Source organism: Ammospiza nelsoni, chromosome 3 (genome assembly GCF_027579445.1).
Source record: "Ammospiza nelsoni isolate bAmmNel1 chromosome 3, bAmmNel1.pri, whole genome shotgun sequence".
NCBI lineage: Eukaryota > Metazoa > Chordata > Aves > Passeriformes > Passerellidae > Ammospiza > Ammospiza nelsoni.
The window spans coordinates 90,854,679-90,873,734 of record NC_080635.1 but is presented as its reverse complement, the minus strand read 5'-3'; the positions used below and the strand labels follow the sequence as shown (position 1 = coordinate 90,873,734).

General features: G+C 43.3%; 1 protein-coding gene across 1 annotated transcript; it reads left to right on the top strand.

Annotated features, from left to right (window-relative positions):
• The first annotated feature begins 1,989 nt into the window (after positions 1 to 1,989).
• On the top strand, positions 1,990 to 4,214 carry HTR1E (5-hydroxytryptamine receptor 1E). The gene has a single exon (XM_059468914.1). The coding sequence runs from the start codon at positions 2,090 to 2,092 to the stop codon at positions 3,182 to 3,184; it is 1,095 nt and encodes a 364-aa protein (XP_059324897.1). The 5' UTR covers positions 1,990 to 2,089; the 3' UTR covers positions 3,185 to 4,214.
• The last annotated feature ends 14,842 nt before the right edge of the window (positions 4,215 to 19,056 follow it).

Here is a 19,056-nt window from a genome sequence, read left to right as displayed (position 1 = left end):
CAGAGAGGGAGAGAAAGCCTCTTTGTTTAATCCTCTGATTAAAGCATCAGACATCATGAGGGTGTAAACTAAGGAAACGAGAATCTGGCTTGACAGAAAAGACTCCCATGAACAATTTATGAAGAAGGTTTGAGCTGATATTTTGGCTTTAGGCCTAAACAATCAAATTGACATTTCCATGTGTGGTAGCCACATGAATACTGATGGATGGATTTCCATCTGACTTCTCTAGTCAATTTTCAATAAGCAGGCCTAATATTTCCTCCAAGGCTATTTGTAGTTTAAAGCTGCTTAAAGTAGTTTCTGAAGAATGGAGAATGCTTTGGGGGGAAGGCAGTTCTGCTGTTCCTTGAGCAGAATTAAAATTCACATTTTGCTAACCCAGAGACTACAGCAGTCCGGATCTGCTTTTCTAGAGCCTATCCACAAATGGAAGTTTTTATCTAAAGTCTCTATTTTTAATTTTTCCTCATTCAGCTCATTTTGAAATGGCACTCCAGTTTCTGAAGAAGAGCATATGTACACAAAGCTAAGCAGTCAACTACCTTTAAATACATAATTCCTCATTCAATTCCTTAATTCCTCATTAGCTTGCATGTGCAAACTCAGAGCCTAATCCAACTCCCACTGGTATCAGTGAGAATGGGTTTTACCTCTCAGATTTAGCCATCTAAAAACCAGGCATGTATTCTAAATGCAACTGTGGAGGAGCCGCTTGTAGTGAAAATAGAGAAAGATCAGCATTTCCAGGATATGATTCATAGCATCTTCCTTAAGGGTTGTATTGAGAGGGGACAAGTGTATTTCCAGCAGCCGCTATCTTTTTCCCCTGCTTGTAAAGGGAGCCTGTACAACTAACCTGGAAGCCTCCTTACTCTGATAAATGAAGCCAGGGAAAGAAATCTTTCTGTTTATTTCAGTGGATAAAGATTCTGACTTTCAGTTTTCCACATCCTTTATGCCAAGATAAATTACAAATGAGTAAGCAAGGTCCCAGAGGTCATCCCAAGCTGCATCTCATGGACTGTTAACTCTGGCTTCAGTGAGCATTTGGGATGTATTGAAAAGACATGTGAACTTCTGAAACAAAATTAAACTTTTTGTTAATTGTTGTTCCTTGCATCATGCTGGACTCCCTGACAGGGAGCACAATTAGATGGAAATCTCAAAGCAATGGCAGAAGCTTTTTGTCTGTCTCCTCTAAAGACACTCACAGTGGGATATGTGAAATGTCAGGAATAATTAGACAAAACTATATGAGCTCCTAGCAACACTGATGTGCTGTGTAAAACCAAGCATTTGCCATAAAGCTTTAAACGTTGTTGAAAACCTGCATGATAAAAGTAACCCGAATAATTTTTAAGTACCGTTCCTAATATATTAATACAGACATGGATATGAAAAAGCAGAATAGAAAGGTATGAAATGCTGGCATGCCTTTACTCAGGTAGGCTGCTCTGCTGCTTTTTTTCCAAAGGTGATATATAAAAGTAATTGATGCTGCTCATATAGCAATTAAAATGAAGAGGCAAATTCCCTCAGCTCTTCATCTGCTGGAGTGTATTTTAACAAGCAGGAAAAGGGCTATCTCCTGGTATCAGTATCACAAAGATCACAGTCATGTTTGTGAAAAGGGACCTGTGGAGGTCCCTTAGTCCAGCCTCCTACTTTAAGTAAAATCTCCAAAATGAAGAAGGAATAGCCATTTCACATCAGCAGGAAATCTGGCCCAAATTGCCCTTTAGAGAAGAAAAAAAAAAATGAATGATGAATGCAGAGAAAAAGCAAGAGAAGAGAAAGGAAAACAGACCAAAATTTTATTTGAGATGACAATATTAGAAATGCAAAACTTTTTTACCAAAAGGTGGGATTATCCTAGATTGACTAACAGATGTGCTTTTATCTTCTAGGAAAACAATGAACAATTAATTTCTTCTTTCCAGGAAGAAACCTGGAAGCTTTTTTGCTGCTCCGTTGAATATGGGATTATAAAAGTTTTTTAAAATTGCACATAGAACATCTCTTTCAAATGGATAACTTCTGAACCTGGAACTCTTCATTACCAACTTCTTGCATCCTGGAGGGGAAAATGAATTTCACAAATTGCACCACTGAAGCCAGTGAGGCTGCAAAGCCAAAGACAGTAACTGAAAAGATGCTCGTTACCCTGACCTTGGCCACAATCACAACCTTGACTATGCTGCTGAATTCTGCTGTAATTGCAGCAATCTCCACAACCAAGAAGCTCCACCAGCCGGCAAATTATCTCATATGTTCACTGGCTGTGACAGATCTCCTTGTTGCTGTTCTCGTCATGCCCTTGAGCATCACTTACATAATGATGGATAAATGGACTCTGGGGTACTTCATCTGTGAGATCTGGCTCAGTGTGGACATGACCTGCTGCACGTGCTCAATCCTTCATCTGTGTGTCATCGCGCTGGACAGGTACTGGGCTATCACAGACGCCATTGAGTACGCCAGGAAGAGAACGGCAAAAAGGGCCGGGCTGATGATAGTCACCGTGTGGACCATCTCCGTTTTCATATCAATGCCCCCCCTGTTTTGGAGAAACCACCACAGCGTCAGTATTCCCAGCGAGTGCCGCATTCAGCATGACCACGTCATCTACACTATTTATTCCACATTCGGGGCATTTTACATCCCCTTGACTCTGATCCTGATCCTGTACTACAGAATTTACCACGCTGCAAAGAGCCTTTACCAGAAGCGGGGTTCAAGCCGCCACCTCAGCAACAGGAGCACCGACAGCCAGAACTCTTTTGCCAGCTGCAAGCTCACACAGACGTTCTGCGTCTCGGACTTCTCCACGTCTGACCCAACCACAGAGTTTGATAAAATCAACGCATCCGTGAGGATCCCTCCTTTTGAGAATGACATGGACCCGGCTGGAGACCGGCAGCAGATCTCCACGACACGAGAACGAAAGGCTGCTCGCATCTTGGGGCTGATTTTAGGTGCTTTCATTTTGTCCTGGTTGCCCTTTTTCATCAAGGAGCTGCTTGTGGGCCTCCACATTTGCACTGTCTCTCCAGAAGTAGCAGACTTCTTGACCTGGCTTGGGTATGTCAACTCGCTCATCAACCCTTTGCTGTACACGAGCTTTAACGAGGATTTCAAGCTGGCCTTTAGAAAGCTCATCAGGTGTCGAGAGCATACTTAAAAGTACTGAGAGATGATGATGCTGGCATGACTCCTGGCCTTAAAAATGAGCAAAATGATTTGACTCTGCCACTGTTTCCCTTGATAAAGGGGATTTTGTGTTTGCCTATCTTCTTGACTGTTCTTCAGCCTGTAATTCATTATGCCATTTTTTAATCTCTAGTGAAATTCGTAGTAAAAGGTTTGAAATAAATTTATTCTACAAAGGAAAAGATTTTTTAGAAATGCAACAACAAAAAATATCACTAGTATTAGGTACTCATGTCTCTAAGACATTTTGTGTAATCAATGATTCAAGAAGAAAACAACCAAATTCACTTTTATACTTTTTCCATTTAAGAATCAAACATCGAAATTATGTACTGTATGAACTAAACCCCATAAATACATATTCAAAAATTAATAAACACTTCATGATCATGACAGTTAAACAGCACCTCTTTACTGCGGCGTTGTGAAAAAGCTGTAACAGCCATTTAGGAGGAAAATTACCACCATTTCCACCTTGGGTTGAGGCAGAGTAAACTATTCCTTTTTTCAGAAATACACTCCCAAAACAGAAAGCAAAGTTCAGTTCATTGCATCTAGAAATGATCCCATTTCATAACCCAAAGGCATTTTTTAAAGTGTCTCTCTTTGTGTAATATTCCAGATTTACATTCAACGTATTGGGCAGACAGTTGTGAGATTGTGTGGCAATTGAGAGGATGAAGCGAGCAAGTGTCATACTTGTGATACTAACTGCACATCTGAGCAGCCACACTTCCAATACCACTAACCCTATTTCTTCAGGCCTTGTGCCTCAGTCAGTTCTGGGGTGGTATTTTTCACTTGTGCCACACTTCACCTGAATGTTGTGGTGCACAACCCTAAGGATCTATGGATCTTACCTCCACCAACTCAGACAACTGGATATCTTCTCAGCAGGCCAGCTATATACAGAAATTCAAAAACATCAGTTAAACCTAATTATTTCTGAATATCAGGAAAAAAATTCAGTAAAATAATTCATTTTAAATAGCAGTCTGCACATATGCCTTGTTCTCATCTCAGAATTTCCTATGGCCATCTTGCCCACCTAACCTATGGTCAGGTGCTCTGGTAGGATTTCTTGCTCTGGGAGTCCTTCACAGACCTACTTCCCTTGTCCTGCGAGTCAAAAATTCCTTTGTATCCTATCTTTTCTGCTTATGGAAGTTAAAATTTTCTGATTCAAATTAATTGTGGAAATCAATCTGGGAAGAGGCAAAATCAAAGCTGAGAATTTGGTATTGTCCTTTTGAAACTCCTAAGCATGATTTAAATATTTATTACCACCTTGCACCCTTTTCTTCCCTGTCTATTTTTCTGGACAAATTCTTTTTGAATTACCCCAATACACAACAAAGGCAACACCACATATGTCAACCTGACATCCAATAAATGTGAAAGCTATAGTATGGTGGCTCCAAATCCATCAAAACAAATACTAGAGGTAGCAAAAGTGTTGTAACAGCACTGGAAGCCATCTCTGAAAAATGTTTTGGAAATTTACAAGATGACAATCATTTTTCTTATCAAGAGTCAAGGAAGTGTAAGTAATATGTGGGTAATAAACTGCAAATGGAACTGGGAAATGACATCCTTATTGGTGAGAGAAAGCATTTGGCTGGAAAGATGCAGTGCCACAAGCTGAGTGCAGACCAAGTCTGAAGGTGACAAAAGGGTGACCTGCTGCTTACCCACATGCAGTGGGACTCTTCCTCCAGGATTCCCTGCCTGAGTTCGGGAGGTCCAACTCCAGCTGTCCTTCTGAAGCTACTGTTGCAGTTGCCTCCAGCAGATACCTTTGGATTCCCTACTAGCAAACACTAATACCTAAAAAGAGAGGAAAATTATCTCAGCCACTAAAAATTTCTTTTAGTGAGGAAGCACAGACATCCGTTATGGTTTTTCCTTTTTGCAGCTTGTTGGAGGCGGAAATTGTTGATTGGAATCAGGGAAGTGTGTCCTGACCCTGCCTATCAACAAAGCTTCCAAAACAGTTCCTCAGGGTTGATATGCTAATAAGAAAAAAGAAAAAAGAAAAAAAAAAAAAAAAAACCACCCTGGAAATTAAAATAAAAATGTGGTATTTGTAAGAAGTGCTGCAGCATTTTTTTTTCTTTCAGAAAGAACAACAGAATTTATTATTAAAGAACAAGGATTCAGCACAATTTCTGAATTTCAGAGAAAACAGGACATACAAGCAGTTATGGCTAGAAGAGAGTAGATTTTGGTGTCCCTTAGGTGCACAAGGGTGCCCAGCTGCTGTGATGACCAGAAAGGGAAGAGTGAAAGTGCAAGACTGCCCCAGCAGACTGTCTGAGCCACCCCAAGGAGCTCAGCTGAGGCAGAAGCTGCACCCAGCCAGGTTCTTTGGGGCTGTCTCTGGCTCACCTGTGGGGTGGGTGGGCTGCACAGGGCTCTTTGCCAGGAGAAGCAAAGGGGTGGGAGTGACAGTGCTGGTGAAAGGTGTTTCAGAGGGGAAAACCAACAAAATGAGAGATGGTTCCAGCTCTGACTGCTGCTCCTAAGGACACACAGAATAATTTAGCTCAGATGGGACCTCTGGAGACCAGCTAGTCCAAGCCCCCTACAAACAGCAAACCTCAAAATGGGACCAGCCTCACAGCTCAGCACTGCTCTGACATGCTGTGTGCAGTCAGTTTTCTCCTGGAAAAACAACAGCTCAGTCAACTCTGTTGCCAAGACTGACACTCAATTAAACCCCTAAGTGTGGCTGAAGGGCTGGAAATGCTGGCTGTGACCTCCACAGCAGCTGCCATAGGCAGGTAGCAGTGCTTCAGAAACAGGGGTGAAAGCTGTAATACACAGGAGCTGCATCATCTTTATTTCTACTAAAGGATTCCTTTTAGTATGTGAACACTGTTATTACCACTCCAACTACCAATCAGGTTGAAGGCTGTATTCAATTTTAATATTTAGAGGTAATTAACAGGAAAAAACAGATGGATGGCTAATTTCCGTGCTTTCCTGTTAAATAAAGACTCACCATTCACTGCCAGCTGACTACTGATTTTCTAATTAAGTCATTAGCTAAACACAGAGAATGTTTTCCAACAAATGCCACTAGATTGATGAAGATGTATGTTTTCCCCATGATCAGAATCAAAGTCAGGAACAATATAAAGGATTGGCTACTTAACTCAACTTGATCAGAAATTACCAGTCTTCCCATGAAAATGAAAACTTTTGCTAGTCTGACACCACTGTTTGACAACATCTTTTCTTTTTTTTTTTTTTTCTGTTGAGTTTTTGCTGCTTTTACAATGGGTTTGGAGACATTTTTTGATGTGTCCATGGCAACTCCCCATTCACACCTCTCCTGGATCAGGTCCACCCACTCCATGCTGTGCAATAGAAGGTCTTCCCAACAAGCTCTTAGTGATGTATTCAAGACCTACAGACTACCTCCATCTTCATCAACCTCTCTAAACCATCCTGCAACCTCAAAGCCTTATTTTCTCTAATGGTGCCCTTGCAAAGGTGTCTTGCTGTACAACCCTCACTTCCTGCCTGTCCTGCCTTTGAGTTTCTGACTCTGTCTAATCCCTAAATTTATTGTGGTCCTACTGGAGCAAGCCCCTGTTCTCCCCTCCTCTCTATGTGGTTATTAGAATTCCCATGATTGTGGCTGTTCAAGTCTGCAAGATTTTACTGTCTTACATGTATCCAGGCCATTTCCAGGAGATTTTTACTCTCTGTAAGCAGCCAGTGCTTTGGAGTGAGTTCATACATCCCTGAAGACTGCATCAATCAACAAGTTGTCCTCCCCAAAACACAGACTCCTAAAATGCTATTTTACCTATTTTTTAATCTTCTTGTCTTTCTTCTGTAACCTATCTTTTTGTTCCCTTTCTTCCACATAAAAATTGACCCTTGTATTGTTCTTATTTGGACCATTATCTTTGCTTTTAGGGACCTGCCCCTGCACAGGTTACTCAGGTTTCACTCAGCTCCTACTCTTCCACCTGTGCCAACCACAACTCTCTTCTCTGCAAGGTTTGTCCTCACCACTTCCATGATCTTTCCACATCTCTCCTGTTCCTTGCAGCTAATGGGTTTTTTCCCTTCTCAAAACCATTTCTGATATGGTAAAACTCCTGAAAGAAAAGCAGTCAAACTCCTGAAACAAAAGCACAGTGTGTGTGTGTGTGTGTGTGTGTGTGTGTGTGTGTGTGTGTATTGCCTGTCTTTTTTTCTCCACCTTTCCCATACAGATCACATCCTTTTCTGAGGTGAGCTGTCTCTCTGAAGTGCGCAGCATACTCAGAGACAGCAAAAACACATTGAGAGTTGCATATGTCCTGAGCCACTTCTTTGATTTGGCACATGCACAGTACTTTAAAGTTGTGGGTTCCTCACCACAATGATGTACCAAGTTGTTCCAAGATAATTTGGTTTATCCAAGACAAGATATTAAAAGAATAAAGGAATCTTTTTTAAGGACTCTATTTCCACTCCTGTGTTTTGAATTCCAGTTATCAAAAAGTAAAGAGCATTAGAGTGTTGAGGGGAAATATAAGCTTCCAGCTTAAGTGCAGAGATACTCCTTGTGCCTGGTTATTGTTTAACTATTGCAAATATCAATAAGAGACAAGCTGGTTTATGTTAATCCTTTACACACCCAAATGATTTCTATGAAGAATTATCTCAAATTGCTTTATTGCTTAAGTAGGCACAGTAAATCTTGTGATATCTTTTATTGTTCAAGTAGTATTTCATAAGAGTCCTGCACAAAATATAGTCACTCTTTCTAATTACTGTTTTTCACTTGGGGCCAATTTTTTTTTTTTTTTTATTATCTGACTTTGGATAAATTCCAGCTTCATCAGCTGTAAAATTATTCTTCAGCATTCTCAATTTTACTCTGTGTACTTTTGCAAATATTGCTCCCTTCCTCTCTTATACTGCCAGGGGATCTTTACTTCTTCATTAATCCCGTGCAGGTGATCACCTATGGATAATGTTATATGATTAAATTACTCCTTCCTACGCAGCTAATTTCTATGCTTCTATGAATCAGTGCTTAAATATAAATTTTTGATGCTGCTGCTGTGAGTAGAAGATGTAACTATGAATGAGCTGTCGGAAAAAAATCACGATTAGAAAATTATATTAACATCTTTTCAAAAACCTAAGGGAGAGAGACTCATTTCAATTTTTTACCTTCTTAATCACTTTTCTTTCCTTCTCATTTCACTGTTTCCTGGCCTGTGAAGCCTGTTTGTTAACTTTTTCCCATGTTTATCTTTTTCTCCTTCTTTTCCTTGGCAGCCTTCCTCAGCACCACAGAGGCATCTGGTAACCTGTAGCAAGAAGCAAAGCCGCACTGTGCTATGTTGATACACATCACCTAAACATCTACTCTTGGTTTTAGGAAATCAGGCTGCAGGCTCTGTTCTTTGGCACTGTTCTGCACAGCCTCTACTTCAGCTTTACTGCAGTTTTACTACAAAACATATTTCTAATGTGCATCGAGATTGTTCCAAGTGAAAGATGCTTGTATTAAACCATGGTTTCTTCCCATTTGTCAAAATTTTTGAAGACATTTTTATTATAATTCCCCCTCTCTTCTACTCACCCATGGGGCTTCTATCAATAAAAACTAAAGCCACAGCTAGCATGGTTTCCAGATGCAGTAAGTGGTGCTGGAAATGCCCACTCCACTCCTCCCACTGCCCCTCATATTTCGCAGTCTTCCAGTTGCTTCCACTGCATACTTAAAACACATTAGCATATAGAGCAGATTTCTGACGCTTTTGTGGGTTAATTTCCTGCATGACAGGTTCTGAGCCTCGTTTCTATCTGGTGCAGGATCCCTTATCACTGGGGTACTCAAATTTTCCAATGTACTGCATCTCCCATATTCATTTTGTACACCACATAACTGCAGACAGCACACACTTCTATGAGGTGAGGCATAAAGCACCGTCTCCTTGCAACTACACTTTATAAAAGATGCATGTTTTGTCAATTAAGAAATAAAACATAACTTTTGGGAAAAGAGGGGACAGAACTCCTATTTATTTGGAAATCATTTTGTGCACAATTTGAAATGACTTCTGGATATTAGTTTTTAAAAAGAGCACCAAGAAACAAAACATAAAATCCCACGTGCGTGCCTGAACAACCTGCAACATGAAGAGTGACCCTCCAGTGGATTTTACAATAAAATATTGTTTCTCTCCAAATGACATTTCCAAGGGAATAAAAAGTTCCACACAAAAGACTTTCACCTTTGTAATACCACAAGAAATATTACCTCAGTCCTTTGTAGGAGGAACAGCCCTCCAAGCTGCTAGACTGCTGGGTTAAGCCTCACCAAGCTTATTTCTTCAATAAATAGAAAATGAGGCTAACACCTCCAGCCTGAGAGTTTTAAATTGAATTGACCACTAAAATAAAGTCTATCAGCTAGAGTTTTCCTTTTGTTCATACATGTTTCAGTTCAATTCCTCATTTGTTTATTGATAAGCCTGCATATGAGAAATTAAAATAATCACTTTTTAAATTCAGAGTAGCAAGAAAATACTCTCATGTTTTTCTGATTTCAAAACATTTGTGTATTGTGACTGGACAGTTGTGTTGAAGCTGGCAGAAAGAAAAAATTAATCCAATTAGATTCACAGAAGTTAATCTAGGACTGCAAAATTAAGTGTGGTTGTCTTGGTCTGCTGCTTGCATATACACACAAGTCACAGATCAAAATCTTTTAATTTTTCAGTACAGCAGTTTCACTGCTTGCTGAAGAGCAGGTTATCTGTGGTTTTAATTAGGATCAGTAGGAGGCTGTACCCTTTCCTCTGCATGTACCATGCATGCAGAGCCCACAGCAGGAAGGGGACTGAGACTGGGCCTTCATGGCTGGCCTAGACTGTGCGCTGGGGACATGGTGCCACCACTGCTCCCTGCCTTCCTCAGAGCCCAGTCTTCCCCCACACAAACCGTGGCTTCCACCTTCACCCAGAGGACCTCTGACCAAATAAAAGTGAGAAGTGTGAAGGACTGACCCACACTTCCTCCTGGGCTGTTCACTAAGTACTTGGCTGGAATTGTGTTCCCCAATGCCATCAAACCAGCAGGCACATGACAGGGCAGGACGGTCATCTGGACAGTGACAGACTGCAAACAAGCCACCTGCACAACCACCACACCCTGGGCACCTCTCAGCCAGGCACTGCCCCAAAGCTGTCACTGTCCCTCTCCCTGCAGCATGGTCCAGCACACCAAATGTGCTCCACACCTGCTGCAGGAACTCCCAGCAGAGCAGACCTGCCTGGAACAAGAAAAGCTGCCACATTCATCAAGCCCTTCTAGCACACTACAGCAGGGCACACAGCAGACAGGGCTCAGCATCATCCCTCTGTGGGGCTGTGCTTGTGTGTCAGCCTTGCAGAGGCTTGGACTGCAGCATCCTGACCAGCAGTACCCTGGTTAATGCAGAAAGGACACAGCACACGTTACAGGGATGCCTTCACCCTGCCCAGCTGGGCTGCTTTCCACTGCCAAACCCTTCTTGGTATGGCAGGCAGGCACACAGCTCTGGGGGAACACCAGACCAACTCATGGGGTAAAACAGCCACACAAGGGACAGTTTCTAAACCTCCCCATTCCCTAAAGCAGACTAACAAGTTCTGACAGTCTACAGATCAATATAGTCCCAAGCAGGAGAATCAACCCTCCTGTAAAAGGAAGCATTGCTGCCCTGCACATCCAGAGGTCCTGGCTGGAAGTAGAGTGTGTCTCTCCTACAGACACTGCAGTGGCAGCTCTGGCTGGCAGGGCTGACAGTGTTACTGGAACAAAACCTCACTCCCACACAAAGAGAGCCAAGGCACACAAAGACACTGAGACAACTGAAAGGTTGTGTGGGCAAAACCAAGGGAAGGGCTGATAAAACCCACCATCCAGTGACAGCATTAACCCCCAAGCTCTGTGGCTGGGATTCCTGACACCTCACACAGCAGCCACCAATGTTCCCAAAACAACCACTGCCAAGGCCTTACCAGTCTTTAAGAGCCTCTTGAGGTGACAGCAACTTCTCTGTTCAGTGCCCAGCTTAAACAGCTGAGAAAATGCAATGGAAAGCACCTTTTTTTGCCCCAGGCTGGGGAGCAATGAGCTGCTGCCACTGCAGCCCCAGAGCAACCACAAGCCTGTGGCTTAGCTGCTCTCTACCCCCAGGATGGGGACAAGTATGGAATAAGGCAGTTTTGGTCCCTAAAACTGATAGTTTTGTTTGCCCTTGAATGTGCCATGTGGCAACCACCAAGGGCAGCCTTGGCACTCAGCAAGAGTCAGGCATGTAAAAGTTTGTGGGGCACAGAGAGCACTGAGCAGCTCCCACTGACTCTCCTGCCTAATTGACATCCTCTCGCTGAATTTGTTCCTTCTCCTCTCCCTCTTTTGAAAAGCAGTCATTATTGATGGATCCTGCTAGAGTCAGCACAGTCTGACATTGACACATAAGTCTTAATATCAAACCCCTCAAGGTTTGAATCAAACTTTGCAATATTTTTAAAGTACCTATAGCGGGACTGTTGTGATTAAGCAACTGCATTGTGAACATTGTATGCTTGGCTAATCTTTTGTTTTAAGGAAGAGGGAAGACAATTCCAAGATGAATGGGCTGTCTGTCTGGGAGTGAAGTCAGCAGAACTGAGCATTAACTGAGGGAAAGTTAATTCTGGCTGTGGGAAATTGCAGTCACTGACTCATTGACCAAAAAACAGACCCCAGACTCAAATGGAGGAGTGCCTCCAAATGCCTGCACAGGCAGGCTAATTAGCATGAGAAACAAGAGGTTTAGTTAGCAAATAGGGATTTGAGTACTAATTTAAAAAAAAATGTAATCTCTAACCAATGGATGCTGATGCCAATGTTATGAAAACAGTGTAAAGTTTTGATGCCCAGTAAACCAGCCTTTTGCTCACCTAGCTCCCTACTTTGCACAAATTAGAATGAAAAATTACAATACCTCACCTTGGTGTGTAAATTGGTTCCATGTATCAGATAATGAGCCCACATGTGGGACAACAGTCTGACACTGACAGCCCAAGTCAATGGTAATGACTAACAGCACACAAAGTGTGGAGGTCCTCTGGGCCAGCTGCACTCCCTTTGGAGATTACAGTTACTTCCATACTAAAGAAACAGCTGAGGTGTTTCCTAAAGGAGAATGTTTTGAGAGGACAAAGTACTGAGAAGTTCTGGAGTGTGGTGATCTGTTCACCATGTTTATGTTTCATATATTGTACACCCATAAAATTTTGGAAACTGGATCCAAAGTCAAAAAAGCCAGTGTTGGAAACTAGATCCAAAGTCAAAAAAGCCAGTGTTAGACCTAGTACTGTCCTTAACTACCTTTGAATGAGTCTCTTGGTGTGCAAAATTTGGAGCTGTTTTTGGAGGCTGTTTGAAAACTTGCCCTATAATCTGCATTTTGGAGTTACAATAACCAGTTATGTCTGGATGCTGATTACCTTAGATGAGTGGCTTTTTCTTGGTCCTCTCTATTTTCTCCCTCTTCCACACATTCCCCCATTATACTGTTGGACTAGTATTTTACTGTGAATCATTATCTTCAACCCAGTGGGTCAGTTTGACTTTGGCAGCAGCACAGAGACTGGAATGTGATTTCCTCAAACTTTAACCAAAAGCCACAACAAACACGAGAAGCAGGATGTTAAACAGCAGCAGAGGTAGGGCATACCTTGGATGAGGGCTGATGAGTCCTCTAATATGCTCCTTACATGTCCACACTGAATTTCTTGACAATTTTGTATCTCTGCAAGGCACTCTGCACTTGGTGGCACTCTGAGATCAACTCTTCTGTCATCATAACGACAGGGGAAAACGCCAAGAAAACGGAAGAAATGACAAGTGAAATGTATTACGCTTTCACATATGTATGTGCACCACGAGGGACAGAACTGCCATCACCAGCATGAAACCCACAGGCTGCTGTCATCTGAGCTAAAAGGAGTGCTTCCCTAATGAAAAGCCTTGCCTCCTTGGCAGGCCAGCAGCTGGAGGCAGAGGGAATGTCACAGCCCCACACAGACCCTCAGTGCAGGGGGCAGGGAGGGCTGCCCTGGCACTGGGCTGTCAGGGAGCAGGCACTGCCCTGCCACCCCCACGGCTCTCATCGGGGATGCTCTGATTGAACAGTGGCACAGCTCAAGCCTGGGTTTAACTCACACTTGCTGAGTATTGTGCTCCTCTGCATAGGAGTGTGATTGCAGGGTGGAGATAACAGCTGCAGGGAAAACAAAGGTATGGAAGTGAACCTCCTGCCAAGGACTGTTCCACATCCATCCAGCTGCCGTGGATTTTGCCATGGGGCTGTGGATCCCAGGGAGGTTGTATAGAGTCAATGCATCCTGGGGTCTCCTGTACCATAAGCTAGAGAAAAAGCACTTTTACCTATATGAAGTTCAACTTTGTTTTCCCCATTTCAACAGGCATCACATATTTTTAACAGCATCACTGAAGAGTTTGATTTGAAGAGGCAGCCAGGACCAACCCCTCCAGGCACAATCCCTGGGTTCAAAAGCACAGCTGCCAGCCCCCATGCACATCTGCGTCATGGATGTCACCTCTCTGAGCTGGGGCAGGCAGTGGGAAGGCAGCAGCTTCATGCCCAGCACTTGCACCTGAAACTCCCTTTCTCAGGATGGCCATAAGCCATCTTCAGAAACATTCCTAAACACACTGCCTGCTCTATAGTGTGGACAGGTCTCTGTGTCAGAGCTCCAGTACCCTGAGGGTAGCTGTGTCTGAAAAAAGAAAGTTACTGTTTATTAAGTTAACTAGTAAGTTCTGCTTATTAAGAGGGTGTATTTCACAAGCAGGCTTCAAACATCATTTGTTAGATATGTAACTTGCCAAAATGTTATCAAAAATGAACATGCACAAGCCTAATAATAAAACAGATCCTGAAAATAATTATTTTAAAGGGAATTTTGAGCTAAGTAGAAGGAAACAGCCAGGGGTGCTCAGAGATGAATCTTTCCTACAGGCTTTCACTTAGGTTGATGAACTGCCTCCATGCTCTGTTGTTCCCTGTTACTTTACACTGAATACTTTCCAATGGTAGTTTTCTGGCTTTTAACCTACTTAAAACACAAGTTGTTTCCACAGCTCATCAGGTCTGCTAGTCACACAGTTCTTCACATAAGTCTTTCCATTTTCCCTGGAAACCCACCATCTCATGATCCTTTTAACCTATCTACCATTCTATGTAAGGTGACTGACAAGTAAGCAACTTGAGAAGCTGCATTAATTAGAAGCAAAAATCAAATACTTCCATAGATGTAAGACCTCTCTCTGGCACTAAAGCAGCTTTGCCACTTATCTTTCAAATTCCTGCCAGAGTAATTGCTACATTTTGCCTTACAAGAAGCTCATTTTCTTGCTAGCACAGGAAATGTAGTACTTGGCTTTCTTGGGATTCAAAGCTTTTTGGTGTCCAATTTGTGAGTGCATTATTTTCTAAAGGCAAAAAAGGAAAGTTATGATCATTTCACTTACCCTTCTGCTTAAAAAGAAGAAAGCTCAGTTGCTCTTTACCAGCAGTACAAAATGTATTGAAATACCAAATTGTCAAGGCTGCCTCATACCCCCAGCTTAATGAGGCTGAGACTGAGAGCACAAGAGGGATATCAGGGACTGTCTGGAATGGAGACAGGTGGGACAGGACATGGCTGCTTATGAAAACACAAAATTGAGATGCACAGAAACACCTATATGTGTGCTGGCTCTGTCTGCTCCCCTGACATCCAAGAGGGATTTGTCCAACATAGACTTTGGAATCAGGGACTGTGATTCACTTCATCCTGGAAGATACACCTGCCCCCAGGCATGACACAGGCCTCTCACACAGACCTGCAAAGCAATAGCAGGATACTTTAGGGCACCTCAGGAGTCAGTGGATGCCTACCTGGGGCAGTGGAGTTTAGCCCTAGATTTTCAATGTTTCCAAAGGGAGCTTGGACTCCTGCAAGGAAGTGCACATCAACTACACTTGAACACTGAAACACAGTCATGCAAGAATAAGTTTTCTACTTTGACCTTTTAAAAACAAAGTCTTTTAAAAATACCCCACACTCTCTGTGAAAAGCCCATTTCTTAAGTAAAAATAGTTTTCTTCTTTTTCCAGCTAAGCACTTGCTTTGCTCTGTCTTTGAATCACATAAAAGAATTTTCTACTGCACATTTTCAAGTTTGTCATGTGTAGGTCAACAGGGTGCTGGGAACAGCAAGGCTAGCCAAGGAAATAAAGGTGAAAAAATATATGAAGGAAATGGCCACCTTTTTCTTATAAATACATGAACATGCTGGAGAAAAGGGATGCAAACAAAGTCAGTCTTTCAGGTCACCTAATTCCAAGACCTGGAGATAAGAATAGGTTTCTGCACGCACACACACACACACACACGCACACACACACACAAAGAGAGGCTTAAAAATAACTGTTGAAAGGTAAGACAGTACAACTTCTCTGCTCACAAGCTCATGTGATACATGTGGGGCTGTGTTAACACAATTTTTATTGAGTGCATATTTTTATCTGATAGTGTATCTGTGTTGCTGAAATATTTGTTAATGATCTTTTGGTCTATAGGCAGAGATAGGAAATGCAAACATGGTGGAAGCTTCTTGTCTTGACGCTAGGCATGAATCCATGTGTGAGCTCCAGCCTGCTGACCGCCTGGGCAGCCCAGAGTCCTCAGCTGCATAAGAGAGAAGCACCAGTGCCTTGGGGAGCAGCATGGTTTGGGATTTGTCTCCAGGTCCATGGCTTCACCTGGTTCTGTCAGGTCTTCAGGACTGCCTCAACACTGATGTGCTCATGAATGCATGAGGTGATCAGGCACTATCACAGGGTAATAGTATGGTAATATCAGAAGCATCCCCACAGATGTTTTTAACATTCCAGTTAGCTCCCATCTTTGTCTCATCTCCATTCAGAGACTTGTGCCTACCCACAGGTTCCTGATCTTGCTGTGTTGGCCTCCCCACCTGCTCAAAAAGGGAAGGAAAAGCAGCAGGGAGTGCTTGCATGCCCCAGGTACAGGGGCATGCCACAATTCTCTGTCATCTGCAGATGTCTGCAAGTAACTGCAGATATCCCAGGGCTATTTTAGGAGCTGGAGCTCCAGCACCAGCACCAGCCAGTTTTTCACACACCAGAAGTATGGCGCATTGATGAGAGCTGTTGCCATCAATTGTAAATCTACTATATCTTACTACTAGGGACTGCTCCTGTTGGGAATACCCTGTACTTCTGATTCAGAAGAGTGCCAGGCTGCTCACCTGAGGATGTGGATCTTCCCAGTCCTGGGCTCAGAGCAGAGGAGCCAGCAGCTTTGTAGTGTCAGTTCACCAATGGCCAGCCTCAATCCCTCAATACAGATGCAGGTAACTGATTTCTTCTGAAAGCTCACATCAGTGACCCATCCCCACTGCCCCTGTAGGTGCTAACCATCCTCACCACAGGAGCCACACAAGGCATCTGCTGCCTCTGCAGCTTGCTCCCCCTGTCCCAGCCCAGGCCTCACCTCCCTCCCCCTCCCATGTAAGCAGTGCGTCTGACTGGTTTGGAGCTGCTGGGACTGGACATCCGTTATCACAATCACAATCACAATCACAATTTCTTCTTAGACCGAGGCCTCGGCAGTCACTGCCAAATGCACTCACAAAGCCTTTCTCAGAGACAGTGCTGGCATACTCTGGAACCCCGCTCTTCCTCCGACACATGTACCTATAGTGACACCTAGGGTGCAGTGACAATGACACTTGCCGATTTCACCACCACTTCTGGCATCCTAGCAATCATCGTGTTCCCTGGGAGACCAGCCTTGTTGTCATTTCCCAGCTGATGCTGTCAAGCACAGATTTCGGTGGCCAAAGGCCATCTGGCACTAACTACAAAACCACAGGGAACTGAGGAGGCTGCCTAGATCACTGTGACCAAACTGCAGTACACACACTCTGGCAAACTGCGGGGAGCAGATGCTGAGTGGGTGGAAGCTGACTGGATACTGGGAATGTACTTGCCCAGCCAGCTGACCACCCTGGACACAGCTTTGGTCCAGCAGGCTTCTGTAGAAGACATACATCATGTCACCTAAGGCTCTGATCAAAAATGTAGTGAGAGAAGGACAGACAGCAAGGGAAGCACAGGGAGAATGCAGGGAAAAGGCAATGTGCACCAGCAGTATCAGGAAGATGCTGTAATTCACACAGGTCTGCTGTACACCACTCAGGTTATGAATCAAGAGTAACTCACACGTGAAAAATAATCAACCTGCCCCTCTCCTGCTCGGTTCTTTAAAAACTGTAGTGCTGTATGAGCCAGTCTGCAATGTTAGAAGCAGCAAGTGTTACACTCAGACTTTTTAGAATAAGCTTCCTACGTAGATTCCTCCATCCCTTACTTCATTTTAGAAAATAAACTTCAATTAAATGTGAAGCATTAAACTCATATCTGTTAGGCTGACTATTTGTAGTCACAGTGATCCAATAGTCTGACAAGCACATTGTTGTGTTTACTCCAACAGGCTTGTCTGAATTAGATAATCCATCTCAGAAGGAGCAGATCATAAGGCTGGAAGGGCCTCATCCATTCCCTAGCCTCAAGGGAGGGTCACCTACAGCTATGTCACTTCTGACAAATATTTGTTCAATGTGTTCTCAGAGTTCTCCGGTGATGGAGATACCTCATCTTCCTCAGATAGCCAATTTCCTTGCTTCATTTCCTTCAGCAACAGAAAGCTTTATTCACTATCTAAACTGAATCTCCTCATTTGCTACGACTGGGTCATGTTGCTTTTTATCCCATCTACCACCAACAAAGAGAAAAAAAAAAGCCCTATTCTTTGCATCAGCCTCTGAGCCCTTACCATCCAACAAATCTTCCTTCATATTCCAGTTATGTCTTGCCCATAAGCAGATTGTGGCTATTTGGATATTACAATATCAAAAATTTCCCTCAAAATGTCATGCATTTTAAAAACTTCCACTGTGCAAACTGCTGCTGTGCTGCATTTGCTTCACAGACCTCCTGAGGCCCCTTCTTCTCAGCTCAGCCTTGGAAGGAGGCACTAATACTCCAGTCTCTGCTGAGAGTGTTTGCTGACAGCAAACTTCAAATTTGCTCAATATTAATAATTGCTGAGTAAACTTTGGCTGCATGAAAATACATGGAAAGTGAGCCAGAAAAGTTGGCTGTAGACAGACACTTGCTGTTCAGTGGAGGAAACCATGCACTGCAAAAGATGGTTAAAATAAACCAGTTAAATAAACAGCAGTCTTCACTGTCACTTCCTACCTGCACCCTCATGCAGGGTCCGCCTCCTGAGATTCCCAGTAATCTCCATCTCCTGGCCCATCAGCCTTCTCCTTGAGGCACCATCAACAGCCTCATCTTGTTCAGTGTCCTTCTGTCTGCCCCAGGCCCCAGGCAGAGCCACTGCCCAGGCTGAACCAGCGAGTTCAGCACTGCTCTGCAGGGCAGATGCTGCTCTGCCATCATGACATGTAGTGGTGGCAGCACTTCCAGGCTCATCTCACCAGTTAGCCAGCACTCAGGTGGGATTTATTTCACCTAGTTTTGGCCACCCAGAAATCTTGTTCACAACACAAGGGCACAAACGACCCCCTCTACAGGGACATGTCTCTCTGTACTGGTTATAGGGGTGATTTAAAAAATTCCATTCCTACTGAAGAGAAATAGCTTCCTTCATCAGTGCCCAAGTCATCAGACTTCACACAGCTTCTAGCAAAATTCAAACAAGAAGCAGTGTTTGAAGAAAATACTACTAT